The sequence below is a fragment of the Lates calcarifer genome, linkage group LG19, assembly GCF_001640805.2.
Source record: "Lates calcarifer isolate ASB-BC8 linkage group LG19, TLL_Latcal_v3, whole genome shotgun sequence".
In the NCBI taxonomy this organism is placed as follows: domain Eukaryota; kingdom Metazoa; phylum Chordata; class Actinopteri; family Centropomidae; genus Lates; species Lates calcarifer.
Genome location: NC_066851.1, coordinates 3,893,848 through 3,909,084, shown reverse-complemented (window position 1 = coordinate 3,909,084; position 15,237 = coordinate 3,893,848). Strand labels below are relative to the sequence as shown.

Genomic DNA, 15,237 nt, shown 5'->3' with positions numbered 1-15,237 from the left:
CATGAGGGTCAGTAGTAAGAGAGAAAGGGAGAGGCGGTAGCCCATGGAGACATCAGTGTATAAACATTTCCCTGGTTTACAGTATTGTTCTTGGCCATTACATATGGCTATGGAATCCAATCCCACTGGAGGAGCATATGTTCCAAGCCCTTAGGTCCAAAAAGTCCAAGCATATATATTTATTCAGAGAGATCAGCGATGCACATCTTCTAGAGCATGAAAGGTGTAGGACAGCTGGAAATAAGCAGCATCTCTTGATTTCTCTGCCAGATGCGAAGGGATTTATGCAGTACAGCCCTAGAGCATCTGGTATCTGCTTTGGGACCTCTTTCATATGCTCACCTTTACTGAGGTGACCAAAGACTGAAGGATTTTGAGATAGATTGCGAGGAAACTCTACTGGAGCCTAAAATGTATGTCATTGCCAGGAATACTGTTCCGAAGCACTTGAGAAGGAATATTGCAGAAGAATGTAACTTGATTTCTGCACCTGATGTGGTCTTTGTAACCAACAACCACTAGATTTAACACAACTGTTGTAATGATTTACTTGCAGTGCTCATGTTATCAGCTCCTCATTAGAGCGGTTAATGTCCTTGATTTTCATACTTTGATACTAGTCTGCACATTTAACGATGCAATAATTCTTCATATACACTTGAATCGACACCCACTCAGATACTAAGAAGCTGGATCACATGTATGATGCTTGGATCTTGAGCTCACTGTGGTATTTGTGCGGCATATCACATTTAACCTCCAGGCCACAAAAATCACCAAATATTTATTGAGGCTTGTAGCTTGAAACCGGTCCTTAAAGACGACAGAATGTCTCCTGACGATGTGGGGGGAAACCCTGCATGGTTTGGAAGAGGTTGTGGTGTTGAGCCCACAGTCTTGTCCTGGAAGGGGTATAGGAGCACTGAAGTGTAATGAAGTATTGCAGTAAGCACACCACACACCACTATTGCTTGACACGTATGCAAATTTATCTTATTGGAATTTTTCAGTCAGTGAAGGTTAGACATACTGTTAACTTGCTGTCAGTTTTGATGCTTCAACAGGCAGTCCTGACCAAATAATCTGACCATTTAGTCATCACTGAAATATGTATATGTATGAAATATGTATTTTTAGTACAGCCCTTAGTTTATATTCACTTACTCAGATTATTTGATTAGAATATTGCAAAACAGAGTTCATCTGCATCATAATTTTTACAATATATTACTATATAGGCATAAAATACATCCATTTAGTGTACCATGACCCTGAAAATGTAGATAATCATTTTTGAAAAAACTGGAGCCATGTGCTTTTTATGTTGCCGTCACGTACTCCCTACTACATTTTCACCTTGTCAACAGAACCTACTCAAGGCATAAATATTCTGTAATCCTTTTATGTTGTTTTGAAAAAAGGAGACTATTCATCAGTTAGTGGTGCGTCGTTTGTGAGAGTTGTGTCTGTTAGAGAAGACTTGGGCTGCCCACCTGACCACAATGTAAAGCCACAGGGCGTCTCAGTTCATTTACATTCCCAGCTACCCAACCAACTGACTATGTATGAAAACACATGGCTTTGTGAGGAGCTTCCAAACCCTGGTTCATACCCCATAGTATTAGGAAAATCACTGTAATCAAGGGAACAATATGTCCCTGTTTGTCATTTATTACGTTGCAGATCATCCATTCACGTCTCCACTGTCAACTGAAACCCTAAATGGTAGTCTACTTTCAAAAAAATGTTTGTAAAGAGTTTTGAAAGATGAGCTGGCCTTAGAGTTGCAAGGGTAAACTGTTGAAGCATATAACAGCAAAACACTGAGAGTTGACATTAAACTCAAGCTGAAGTCTGTAATAATAATTATTACACTTTATTAAACCACAGATCTCTATAAGAGACTCGGCTTCACTCAAGGTCATTTCAGTAGGACAGATGTTTGTCCTCTAGTTTGTCTTGTAGTGTCTTCATCTTCTCTTTGACAAAGCAAGAGCTCTAATCCAACTGTTTTATGGCACCATTAGCGGTATTGCATGAAAAGGTATCTCCACACACCCCATCTTTCTCAGAGTGATCCTTCATCTGGTTTTCTCATTTTGAAGCCTCGGCTTTATATTGGCAACAGGATCATATTACAGAGGGAGATACAGCACAGCACTATGTACGTGCATATAAGACCTGAGGGATTATAATGGGAACTCACCACAGAAAATACTGCCATTCAATGTCCCTTTTTTCATTTAGTCCACCTCATAATTATCCTGATCATTCACTTAACTCAATATCTGAAAGTCGAGTCAATTTATTTGATCTCAATGTGAAATTATCTTCTTTTGTTGTCTTAGAGTAAATGTATCCTGAATGTAAATGGATAAAAGCACACTGTAATATTGTATATTGTATTTCTGTCTACACTAGATGATCAAACCTTTGCCACTGAAGCACTGAATCACATTATCTTCATTAAGGCAATTAGTGACTTCTAGTGGGGGAAGAGAGACAGAGAAAACAGAAAAACAGACACAAATGACTTATACATATGTTAGCCCAGTATTACTGTCACAGTGGAGGCAGTGACCCGAAAAGACTCCCTCATGTTGCTTCTTGGCTCACTGGAGTCACAATAGTTCATTTTGGAGACTGCTTAAGTGTGTAACTAAAATCAATGATAAGTTCATCAGTGCAAGAACTGTGATTTTTTAACACAACAACACTGAAAAACATGGCCTAGCAGTTAACTTTCTAAACTCTCTGAACAGGGATGATTCAAGTTGTTACACACAGTAGTTCTGGAGCTGGTGCACCACTTTAAAAAAAACACTATGATGCTCATGTGGGAAATACCTTGAGAAGTGGTATTTGAAATCGAACTAGACCAATAAATTAGCAGGCCATCATATCGACTGGTATTAGTTTATTGCAGATTTATCTATATCATTGTATATTCCAGCCAATAACAAACTACAGAAATGCCAAACTAGGTTTTAGGTCATTTAGAAACAGTGTCACCAGAGAGTTTGTCCACTAGAGAGCAGTAACAAGTTGATTTTTACACTGTAGAATGTCCTGATCAGTATGTATCTTGGTCACAGTTTTTGAAAAAACAAATTTAAGGAGATCATATCAAGATTGTTTGCTTAATCTTTGTATTTCTGTTAATGAATAATATAAAAATAATATATAATAAATAATATCAGCACATATATATTTTAACTCCTAAATATCAACAGCAGTATCAGCATAAAAAATCCAGTTTATAGTTGGCTATATTTTGGAAATTGTTTGGATGCACTATAGCATACTATGTAAGTATGTGTTTTGCATTGCAAAGATTTGTGTAAAATGTTTAATTCAAACAATTTTTTTTCTTCCCTCTCTTTCTCAGATGAGTTGAAGAAGGAGTTAGAGATGCGTAGGAGGCAGAGGGCGGCTCATGGTAAGCTCAAGCTGACAATGGATGTTCCCACAGCAAAACTGTGTCTGTAGAGGACCAGCATCATATCCAATTCCATGTATCCACACCAACAGTTAAACAGTGCAGACACACATGAAGTAATTAAATCATCATATGTAGTACATATTGCCCTCTTGCCTCATTGTAAAGCTTAGAATAACCATGTTTACACTGTGACAGTCGGCCCCACATCCTTTCAACTGAAAAGATTAACAAAGCTGTAACACGTGGAAACTCTTTTATCATCTTTTTGGTATTGAACTCTTTTCAGTGTAGCATGGTAAACACATTGTGGTTGCTCTTGCACTGTATGTGCAGCAGTGCCCACTTCAAAGCCTTTGCAGTAGGCCTCAAATGACTGAAAGCTCAGTGACCAAAGACTGGGCGGCACAACTCTAAGACTCCTTCATTTATTCTTTTCTGACTGTTTTGATCAGATCAGTGACATAAATGCTTTGATGAGGAAATCTTTTTGTAAAGCACACAAACATGTCCCTCCAGTTCAGGCACCAAAGGCTTTTTTGTTATTTTGGGTTATGCATCAGAGAACACTCAACAGCAACCTTACCTCTATTATCCTTGGCCAATATTTAAAATATTGTCTTTGAAGAAAATTCTCTCACATGTAAACAAAACAGGCATACAAGCTTCTGTATGTCTTCTTCTGCAAACAAAAACAAGAAAACTTGGCTGTATTCATGAATTTATCTGCAGTAAATTTACAGTATCCACATTTTATCTGTCTTTAAAACACTTGCCATGCTCTCTACCTGTCCAATTCTACTGTAGGTGTGTTGGGGAACTACACAGAGTCTGAGAAGGAGGTGGACTCAGTGGAAGAAAACCTATGCAAAAACATTGAGCAGGAAAAAAAGGCGTAAGTGTAGTAAAAGTGCATTGTTACCATACCATGTTTTCATGGGTTCCCAAGACCCTGCTTTGATTGATTAGACACAGCAAGTACTGTGTTATGTGGACAAAAGATAAATTTGGTGCCCCTAATATCTCCTGTCAGTTACAAGAGCACCATTGTCCGTCTAAAAGCATTGAGGACAGAGATTGAGCACCTGCAGCTGTTGCTGGAAAGGGCGAAGGTCAAGCTCCAGAGGGACTTCCATAAGTGGTGGAGCCAGGAGGCCTCCAGTGCCCAGGTGACTGGCCTTACCTTCCTCTATCTATGTGACAACACCACATAAAGCTTCTGTGGCATGATGCAATGGGCAGACTAGTATGTCTAAGATATGTTTCCAACATTAGTCAGGAAGGATTGTCTGTTCATTTCTGTCTCTATATTTCTGATGTTTTCTTTTGTGTGTTTTCTGAATATTAGCCTCCATGGACACGTTAGTGTGTGTAAGGTGATATGCACATGTCTCTAACTTCAGAGGCTTTTATGGCACCACTGTGACCCTTGCAGCCTCTGTTCAACATCATGCTGAATGGGCCCAGGTGGGAAGATGATGAGATGTAGGAGGCAAATACACAGAAACACATTTGTACAGAATTCCATGTGACCCAAAACAAGGGTTTGGAGAGCAGCTTAGAGACAGCAACAGCATCAATACATGGTCTCAACAGTTAGAGTCTTAACAAGGACAACATGTTCATGAGGTCTCACAGTGGGGGATAAGAAGTGAGTCAGTGTTTATTTCAGTCCTAAAAAATAGATCTGTGTTTGTGCTTGAATACTTAAGAGACTTGTACAGTATGGTGAAAGGCAATGTTTGCAGAAGCCTGGAGTGAGAGATGAGTAGAAAATTCAGAAATTATGAATAACACTGACTTGAAGAGAACTAGGTCTCTGGACTCACATTCATACACTTTGCTTGGCCTTGATTTCTGTTGTGCACATTTTGGAAACCAACCACAAAGATGTTAAGCAGCAACATCTGACCAGCAGACACTGCTGGCTTTTACTCTTCAGTTGTGATCCTATAAATGGAGAACAATATCTCACTCACATCCGAGCAAGGTTGGGGAATGACAAAGAGGAAGTCAGACAGACAGTCCTTACATGTGCAGCTTTGGTCTTTCAAGCAGGAAGACAGTCGTCTTCCTTGCCAGTGCATACGCAACAGGTTCAAGCATTTATTGTTCTGTTTTTGGAAAACAGCACACATGTAACTGATTAAACTTTGAGTATGAGGTATGATGGGGCTAGAGGACACAAAATAACTTAGGTCCTCTTTTTCCTTTAGCTGTATGTTGCATATGGCCACATGGTGTTTAGCTGTCATCAGTGTGGAATTAGTGTTTTTGCTCAGAAGTGGTCAAGAAAAATGCATTAATTTTTTCAATGATTGTCACTAGGAATCTGACTCAGAGTCAACAGCCAGATGTCACACAGGGTCACAAGGTGGAACCTTGCAGCCATCCTCACCCAGCACTCCAGGATTTGGGTGAGACTGTGATTGCTGACTGACTACATTTTGTCTGCCCATCCATCCTTCCATCCTTGCAACAAATGTAAATGCATACCTATTAAAAGTGTGGGCAATTACCTTTAGGTGTAGTTGTCGAGTCATAAAACATTCATTTTGTAGCAAACACTGTCACTACAGCTGCTTCAGTAGCTAGGAGGATCATCATCTGCTAATTGGCTAATGTTGATTTTGACAAAATTTAAATGAACTTGGGTGGATTCATATTTTTTAGTAATACTAATAGCTATAATATATATCTTTAATAATATCTATACATTTTTGTCACTTATTTGGGTCCAGATTGCATTAATGTTTCTTCTATAATCAGAAATTATTGCTACAACTAGGAAGCACTGAAAATATGATATAATAATAATGTAATTTAAGTAATATTATCCTTCTGGTTTGCCATCATGCTGTTATGCTTTGAATGGAATGACTCTGAAGCAGTTATTAAATTGTATTCTTTGTGGATTTAAAAAGTCTTAAATGTGTCTTGGTGAGCCCTGCAGAGACCCTGTGTTAGAGGGCAAATTGCTTTGCATTGTTGCTCTTTCTTGTATTGTATGTGATGATGCTAAAAAAAACAAGAGAATGGCACAGAGTACAGGCTGAGATACAGTGCATACTACCTATAATAGAACCGCCATATGACTTTTATATGGACATTATCCTCTGTAGCACCTGCAAATCAAGATACAGATCTGTGGAATAATGCTATAACAGTCTATATGAAATGCTGTCTTAACTTATAAGTGCACCTGGTCTGAGCAGTACTGTGAGAGACTATCCAGCAAGCCAAAACCCAAATCCAGGCTGTTCCACCTCTTTTATTCAAGATCTCAGGTCTGTCTAACCTCACTTAATCTCATTTTTGTTTCCTAAAGGGTACTACTGGATTATACTGTATATCACACTTTGTTCTAGTCATCAGACAACTATAAGTATTGTATTTTGTGAATTTCAGAAGCTTTAGCCCCAAAAGCATACCTCCCTTACCAGCGGACAGAGTGGCAAGATTCGTCCCTGGATGGGAAAGTGACTGACCACACTCCTTCATCTGGGTGGAGGTACATGAGGACAGGCTTGTTGGAAATAGATGAATGGCTTTGTAAACAATAGATATAGTTTTTTATGGCATTACAGCACCTAAATTCATCAAATCAAACTTTCTCCATCATACATTCAGCATATTCAACATGGTGAGGAGATTTGCAATTTAGAAAGAAATAATTTCACTGGGATCTGTTCAAATGAGATTATACTCTATGCAATATGACCTATAGCAAAATCCAGTTGTTAACTGTGATATTTCTTATTCTTAGGGTATGATTTACCAAGACATGAACTGAATTAAGTTTAAGTACTCTGTATGTTTACTGCTGTGTCTACATTTCTTAAGTGTATGCCCAAATGCAAACACTACAGTAGCATATCCTTTATGTTTGCAGTAATCCTTAAATCTATACATATAGTCTGGACCTGTAGATTTTACAGCCGTGCTATGTTTTCTCTCCACTTATGAATGTGGCCATAAATTTTTATTTCTTTGTGAAGTAATGTCTCCAAACTCTGTTAATAAATCAAAGACCTAGGGTCTTGCTTGAACGCTGCTGCTGAAACCACCTTTTTAAAAGAAACAGTAAAACAGTCAGTGCATTACATACGTGCTGTTGTTCATCTCCACCAACCGATTTGTAGCACACACATACTATTGTTTTACACAGAGGCTCCATGACACAAGGGGACTGGTTCCCTGTTAAGGTTTTTAGCTTATTCCTTTTAAGCTCTTGGAACAAGAACAGTTAAAACATTTTCCAGCAGTGGTGTTCAAAATGTTACCCCAACACACACACACACACACACACACACATACACAAAGCAATGTAATGATGCATTTTTGTTAAAGTTATAAAGTTGTAGAAACTGTAAAGAATTAATGCTGATATTATCTTACTTAAACATATATTCATTTCAGAGCCCTTTCTACCACCAAGCTCACATCATCCTCTATTCCACTGACTGGAGACCAGCAGACTGATGCTGACATCCTGGCCTTTGTCAGAGCCAGGCAAAACCTCCTCAACAGAACAGGTAACACACACACTAAGCAAAAAAGAACACACACGCCCCAACCCCACACACACACACTATGCATTTTGAAATCAACACCGCCCTCTGGTGGTGTGATGCCCTATACCTCTTAACCTCACAACAAAGTTTAACGTTAGCTTTTGAGAGCTGCACTTAATCTGTTTACATGCTATATGTTCCTTATTATAAATTACATGCATTATATAGCACTTGATAAACTGCAATGCTTTCAGATTCACTTTGACTTTTTGTGGTTCAATCTAAGTGGGGAATGTCTTTAATGGCCAAGAGCCCCCTCTTTATGTTTTTCACAGAAAGAGATCTCACAAAACACCATCACCCTTCACTTTATCTACCTTTACAGCTGCTCCTCTTTTGCTCTTACATGGTTCTCTCACACTCTCTGTCTCCTCTTCTTTGACCCTTGTGTGGCCGCTTACTTTGGCAGACAAGTAAAGTGGACTGGCTGTGTTGTGGTTTGCCACTAGATATCCAGAGCATCTGAGGTCTTGTGAACTGGAAGAACAGCCAAATGAGCAGAGACACCAGACAGAAAAATAGTCAGGCAGACCATTTATCCACTTAAATCTTTCTTTCTTTCTTTCTTTCTTTCTTTCTTCATTTTTCCTGTCTTTCTTTTTTTCTGTTTGTCCCTCCTTTTTTCAGTTTTTTCCTTTCCCCCTTCTTCTGAGCAGGGAAGGCTCATTTCATGCCTCCTTACCTCTGGTACTACAAAGCTGTATAGCGACTGTGTTTTAACAGGAAAGCCCCTCTACTTTGTTGTTTGGTAACCCCTGTGTGGTGCTATTCCTCCTATCAAAACAGCTTTTAAGTCACTAGAGCATGCTGGGAAGTGTTGGGAGCCTGGCATAAAGAGACAGACAGCACAAAGTCAGAGTTAAGGCTGTTATTGTAGTTAAAAATAATAGTTTACTGTGAATTTCACTGCAATTTAATTTCAGAGGTTGTTACTTGAGACAAAGAAACAGTTAATACAGTTAACTTACTAACTTATTCTCTTTTTTCCAAATACTGGATGATCAGTCCATCTCTGTTAATTTGTTTCAGGCCCTCCTCAGCAGTGATATGAAGTTCTGAGGAAGCATTCAAGACCTGAAGTTATCGTCATCTGACTGACTGTGTGACCACCACGACTGTCAGGTGATAAAATGATCCTGAAAATGTGGATTATACTTCCATGAGTATTAATGGACAATGAAGATTTGAACAAAAATCATCTCAAAATGGATCCTAAAATATAAAAAAATTCTCATAAAAAAGACACACACCACACATACTGTCTCATTCCCACATGCATACACTCACTTGTTGACCCTCTGAAGATGATGCCATTGATATAATGGGCAGCGATATAAATCACAGCCTTCACCGCCTATTTGATCTGTACAAATGTTGGCTCAAGATATCAGAGGAAGCAGCAGACAATAGGAAACCAGTTGGCTCCAGTATGTGTTTAAGGATGTAATGAATCATGACTTTCCAAATGGTCACAGGAAGTTTCAACATGCAGAATGTCAAACATATTTCATATATCTGGCTGGTTTCATTTTATTCTCAGGATAATTTTTTTGTGTAAAATGCTGGAAATAGATGTATTTAGTATATGTACAGTAGTTTGCCTTTTAATGTTCTGTAAAACATTTACTCAAAATGTTAAATCAAAAATAAGGCTGCATTATGAGAAAATGTCAAGAACCAAAGCAAATGTGAGATGCCATAACGTGCTTTACTGTAGTAGTTTGCCAGTGTTCTTGGCTTACAGTATTAGGTGACTGGTCTCCCAGTTCATACTGTCTGCAATCTGTCATCTGGAGGAAGCTGTTGCCAAGTGACTTAGACTCTAGGAGTGATACATGTTTGGGAACAGTCTGACCTATTCAAGCACAAAAGTTAGTTTTCATTAGTTCAGTAATGTTAAATCTCTTTCTCACAGCTCTTCCTTTACAGATATTTTATGGGGGTTACTGTGGTTTATTTTCTTTTGAAATTCAGCTGGAAAATGATTCCTAATAAACTTCATCCATGAAAGGTATTAGAACGACTAAAACTTTTTGTTGTGTCGTTAATTAAAATACTGGAAATAAGCTCCATTTGTAGTCAAATTCATTCCACATTACTCCAGTGCTGGTAAACTGGAAGATCCTTTTTGTTGCATTGTAAACGCTGTAATGATGAGTTGACATTGACATTTGCATGTGAGATCAAGCTGTATAGGCAAAATCCGTTATTGTCCTACAGTTTTGACTAATGGATCATCAGGATCGTAAAATATCCAAGCATGGTCACCAGTATTCAGGGACAGAGGTGGAGCCTATCCCAGCATGCACTGGGCAGATGACAGGGAGACACCCTGGAGAAGTCAGTACAGGGCTTCCTTTAGATACATTATTTGAAATTCAAATAGGTTTACGAACATTTCTTTGCCTGTAGTATTGATTATTGAGTACAGAAGTGACTCATCATTTATGATGCCCAATAATGAAAATATTTCATTAAATATTTCAGTATAGATAACATCAGAGGTAACATCAAATTAATTAATGCATTGGCCTGTCTGCCTGAAACAAGCCTGCAGTGTGACACCACTGGTGTGACCTGAATAACTCACAGTTTGTACGACATGTACTACCACTTCACTAAATGAAAAATCATTTCTATCAATTAGGCATTAGACAAGTTTCATCCCACTGTCCCAGCCATCACTACACACCAGCCCACACAACAAAGACAACATGCGAGCATTGGAACAACCCTTTTGCATAGCTTTGTGTTGATTTGTTTGACATATGACAAGCAGCTGCACAATTTGCATCTAGTTGCCTTGGAGAAGGAGCCTTCTTTGGACAAGTCATGATATCTGTTATTCCTCTCAGTCATGTCGATAACATGACTTTGTACATCACCCTAAAGAGCAATGATACTTAAATCCACACAGCATATCAACTAGCTCAGCTTAGACAGGTAGTGTAGCATTTCCTTCAATGCAGAGAGGGCACACGGGTCAGTGTTTTGAACAGCAGGCAGCTGTTCTCCGCAAAAGAGCTCTAAAAACTCACTGCACACCATCAACACCAGTCAGCAGACAGACACAGATAGAGATTACACCAGTAAGCCATAACATTAAAACCAGTTATCTGTTTTAATGTTGTGGCTGGATGGTGTAGCTAGTGAACACAGTGGAGCATTGCAAAGGAGTCAAATATTTCCCTCAGGAGCTGGTCCAAATTAATGATGACATTTCTCTGTAACTTCTAAATGTGTAAAAAAGCAACTGATTGCACCACGTGAACTTGAAAGGTGATTATATGTCACTGCTGCGGTCCGGAAATAAAACTGCAGGTTAAAATATCAAATGTCAACTTTTTGTTTTAATAATTATTTCAATACATGTTACATATTAGAATATGTAGTGCGACATGTATCTTCTTGCTACACTGTTAGTCCACCCCAAAAGAGAGTTTGGAAAATTATTTCCAGGCAGCAAGCAGTGATGTAGGGACACCAATCTTCTGGAGCAGGACTGAACATTTCTACTATGATGATGATGATGATTATAACTGTAGTTCTTGGCATCTACTCTAAAGTCTATGATTTTCTTACATCCTTTCAGACATTTTTAACATGCTAGCTCTGTAAACATTGAAACCATGGAACTCCATTAGGTTCTATCATGAGGCTTCTTTCAACTCTTTGGTTTATGGCCCACAATCAAGAAGTGCTCTCCACACCTCTCCAAAATGTCATCTCCTTCCTCTCCATCTGACCATAAACATGCCTGGCTCCTGAATGTGGTGGAAAATGTCTGATCGATTGTTCTAGCAGACTTCCTTCAGTTAGAGAAATTGAGCTTTAAAACTGATGGGATGTTGTGTCCACACTTAATTAGATTAAATTTATCTCCCTTAATATGTCCCAAATTGTGGCACCAGTCATTATTATTGAGCAATTTCTGTGAAGTATGTCAGGAAGCCAATCATTTGTGGCTGAAATTCATTTTCCTCCGGTTTCCAATTCAGAGAGCAAAATTTGTACCCACAATGCAGAATCCTATCGAAAGGTTCATCAGCACTCCATAATTGTGGGTGCTTGGACAACCAACAGCAGTCAGGTAAAATATTAACTTTTGTTCTGCTGACAAGATGTAGCCACCACTTCCTTATTAGTGGAAACAGTTGAAAGTGTGTGTGTGTGTCTCCAGATGTCGCACTAATGGGGAAGAGGAGTTTGATTGTTACCCTGGCAACCCTTGAATCAATACCCAACATCTATGGTAGTCTGACCAGTCAGAGAAAGAGCATTGAGGGGAGATGTTTACCTGTCCAGTGAGAGCTGTCACCCCAAGATACAGCTTTACCACATCTCAGCCTTTCTTGATGTTGCTGTTATTTAAAGCTGGCTTTAAGGACACTCTAACAGCTGTCTCTCATTTACTTTAAACACAGTTTTTCTCACTTTTGACAATTTCCTGTTCCTTTGTCTGGAAAAGAATGCCACAATCTGCAGTGATGGACGTTTTCTTTGGGGAACTAGACATGAGATCTGTGTATTTGATTGCCAGTCCTTTCTGAAGCTATTAACCTCTCTTCTTAGTTTGAGCATCAGCGTTTGTGTCCTTTTTGGTGCTGGGGGGGGTTTGATGGCGAGATTCCAGTTGGCCCAGGTCAAAGTGAGCTGGACAGCACTTTTGACTCTGGCCCACTTCACATACCTGCTGGTTGGGGCCATAGTCTTCCAGATTCTGGAGCGAGAGGCTGAGAGCAACAACCGCAACCACTTCCAACTGGAGAAGCTGAATTTCTTGGCTAATTATACCTGCTTAGACGGAGCAGCCTTGGAGACATTTGTCCAGGTTTTCTATCAGTTTCTACACAGTTTTTTAAGAATTTCATGTTCACTGATTGCAAAGGAGAATTCTTGAAGTGTAAGAGCATATGATTCACTATTTATAATCTAAGACAAATCTAGGTTTTGTTATATGAGACCAAGATTGTCACTGTCTTTCATAGTCAACAGAGTAACAGATGCTAAAATACATGGTCAGTCTTTATCAATAGATGATTGACCCTTAAACGATCCTTAATTCTATACAAGTGGATACAAATATATATCAAATCACTGAGAAAACATGATAAAAAGAGCTCAAACACAGACAAATCGAAAGATCAATTTGATGATTAGGTCAGGTACACAGCAATAAATGGAACAACAGTAAGCTGATCTAGTGTGTCATGAGCCAAAATACTTACCAAAGTAATTACTAGAGCATTAGTGAAATGAATAGTGAAATGTCCATTTGCTTTTTTTAATGTCCAAATATAGTAGCTGGTGGCCTTATTCTAATATTATAGTTACCTTTGTGTGTGTGTGTGTGTGTGTGTGTGTGTGTGTGTGTGTGTGTGTGTGTGTGTGTGTGTGTGTGTACAGGTGATTTTAGATGCCTGGGAAAAGGGAGTGAATCCCTCAGGCAACTCAACAAACCCCAGCAACTGGGATTTTAGTAGCTCCTTCTTTTTTGCAGGCACAGTAGTCACTACTATAGGTGAGCATGCTTATATATTAATGATTTTACCCTTTCATTTATTTTTGCGTTGGCCTGTACTGCTGACATCGTACTATAATCATATTCACAGGTTATGGAAACCTCTCCCCCAGCACTGTGTCTGGTCAGGTGTTTTGTGTGTTTTACGCACTCTGTGGGATCCCTCTGAATCTAGCCTTCCTCAAACAGCTTGGGAAGTGTCTTACCATCCACCTGGGTCGACTCAAGAGGGGGATGGTCTCAGTTGTTCCACACAAGGTAGTGATGGGTGTCCACTGGCCACAGATTCACAGCAACTTTACCGTTTCGTTGTCTGTTTACATCCTCCAAATCTGGCGACAGAACATGCTCTTTTATTTATCTTCATTTCTGTTGCATTTTCTGCTGTGCTATGGTCAACAACCTTTCTTTCTGTCAAATATCAATGAGCCACATATGTGCTATTAATTGTTATTGTGTTATTATGTCATATTTTGTTTTGTCTCAGTAGTAAGGATCTGTGTTCCCCATTGCCATGAACATGTGATGCCTGTGAATGTCACCTAAATGTCATTTAACCTGTGTTTGTTTCTTAGCAAACAGTTGAGGCTCTGGCAGTGAGTTTATTCTTCATCAGTGGCAGCCTGCTGTTTCTAGTCATCCCTCCTCTGCTGTTCAGTTATGTGGAAGGCTGGACGTTTGGCGAAGGCTTCTATTTCGCCTTCATTACACTCAGCACCATTGGTTTTGGAGATTATGTGGTGGGTGAGTAGAGAGAGCAAACAAGCACTAATGTGGTGGAAAGATCCCAGATCCCAGTCAAAATGGATTTTTTGCATATCCATTGTACTGTGTAAGGCAGGAGAGCATTTGTACATCTGTCAACATAAAAAAGTAGTGTGTTTTCTGGGGCTGGGATAAACTTAACATGTTCTAACATGGTAATATCAATTCTTGTAGGGACTGATCCAGGCAAGGAGTACATCTCTCTGTACCGTAGCCTTGCAGGCATATGGATCATTTTTGCCCTGGCTTGGCTTGCTCTCATCCTCAACATGGGAGCCAGAATAATGGAGAATGTGGTTGTCCTGACTCACCCAGGCTTTAAGAAACAGGAGGAGGAAGAGGACGTGTCATCCAGTAAACTAGAAGACACATCAAAGATCTAACAATGGACTGTAGATGGGACAATCAACATGTAATATTTGCTAGGTAGAATATATTTTGTGATTGTTTTCTGTACATTTTATGAGAAAGAGTACAGGCAGAAAACAGAGGTAGCATCATTTTATATATCAGCAAAAACTTTTTGTATGATATTTGTCACTGCCTATTTATTCCTTCTTTAAATCCTTTACTTTATAATTATGTTTCACTTGTTAAGAAGTAGTTTAACACATTATGTATTAGGCTAGAAATACAATACAGGTTTTTGTTTGACAGTTCTACCTCAGTTAAGATAGAGTTAGTGCAGTAGATCAGAGCCCACATTTATCAGATTTATAATAATTCACTGAAGAGACAACTTGAGTGCATTTCATCATTGAGTGTGAGTAATATGAACTATTAATCAAGCAACTTACTTGTACTGACAGTGAAATGTATGCAAAACCTTTGAGAGCAACTCAAAAGTGAACACGTGATTAATCACATGTACTGCCACGCTCTGCATTAGGAGTACCTAGTTGAAGAGGATTTAACCCAAATCTGCTTTTTTTTCTTCT

At 39.0% G+C, this 15,237-nt stretch overlaps 2 protein-coding genes across 3 annotated transcripts in view; both read left to right on the top strand.

The window, feature by feature from the left end:
• Positions 1 to 10,070, top strand: part of kif6 (kinesin family member 6) — a 51,906-nt gene extending 41,836 nt beyond the window's left edge. Inside the window, exons 16-23 of one of the 2 annotated variants that reach the window (XR_001963062.2) lie at positions 3,389 to 3,439; positions 4,247 to 4,334; positions 4,473 to 4,608; positions 5,768 to 5,856; positions 6,637 to 6,726; positions 6,848 to 6,950; positions 7,859 to 7,974; positions 9,043 to 10,070. Coding sequence is in view for 1 of the 2 variants with exons in the window: in XM_051078310.1 (XP_050934267.1) it covers positions 3,389 to 3,439; positions 4,247 to 4,334; positions 4,473 to 4,608; positions 5,768 to 5,856; positions 7,859 to 7,974; positions 9,043 to 9,059 (497 nt within the window). In the remaining variant the exon portion in view is untranslated. The remainder of the gene's footprint in view (positions 1 to 3,388; positions 3,440 to 4,246; positions 4,335 to 4,472; positions 4,609 to 5,767; positions 5,857 to 6,636; positions 6,727 to 6,847; positions 6,951 to 7,858; positions 7,975 to 9,042) is intronic. The other variant, XM_051078310.1, reaches the window with a different exon arrangement.
• A 2,561-nt stretch (positions 10,071 to 12,631) lies between these two features.
• On the top strand, positions 12,632 to 14,785 carry LOC108896093 (potassium channel subfamily K member 16-like). Its single transcript, XM_018695090.2, has 5 exons — positions 12,632 to 12,844; positions 13,420 to 13,534; positions 13,626 to 13,792; positions 14,110 to 14,278; positions 14,474 to 14,785. The coding sequence occupies exons 1-5, from the start codon at positions 12,632 to 12,634 to the stop codon at positions 14,680 to 14,682; spliced, it is 873 nt and encodes a 290-aa protein (XP_018550606.1). The 3' UTR covers positions 14,683 to 14,785.
• Positions 14,786 to 15,237: the final 452 nt, after the last annotated feature.

What these genes read in the sequence shown, in the direction of transcription:
- LOC108896093 (XM_018695090.2), top strand. Translation starts at nt 12,632, where the DNA reads ATGGCGAGATTCCAGTTGGCCCAGGTCAAAGTGAGCTGGACAGCACTT. An exon ending in TCTCAGTTGTTCCACACAAG is followed by an intron (nt 13,793 to 14,109) that starts GTAGTGATGGGT and finishes TTTGTTTCTTAG; the next exon opens with CAAACAGTTGAGGCTCTGGC. An exon ending in TTTTGGAGATTATGTGGTGG is followed by an intron (nt 14,279 to 14,473) that starts GTGAGTAGAGAG and finishes CAATTCTTGTAG; the next exon opens with GGACTGATCCAGGCAAGGAG.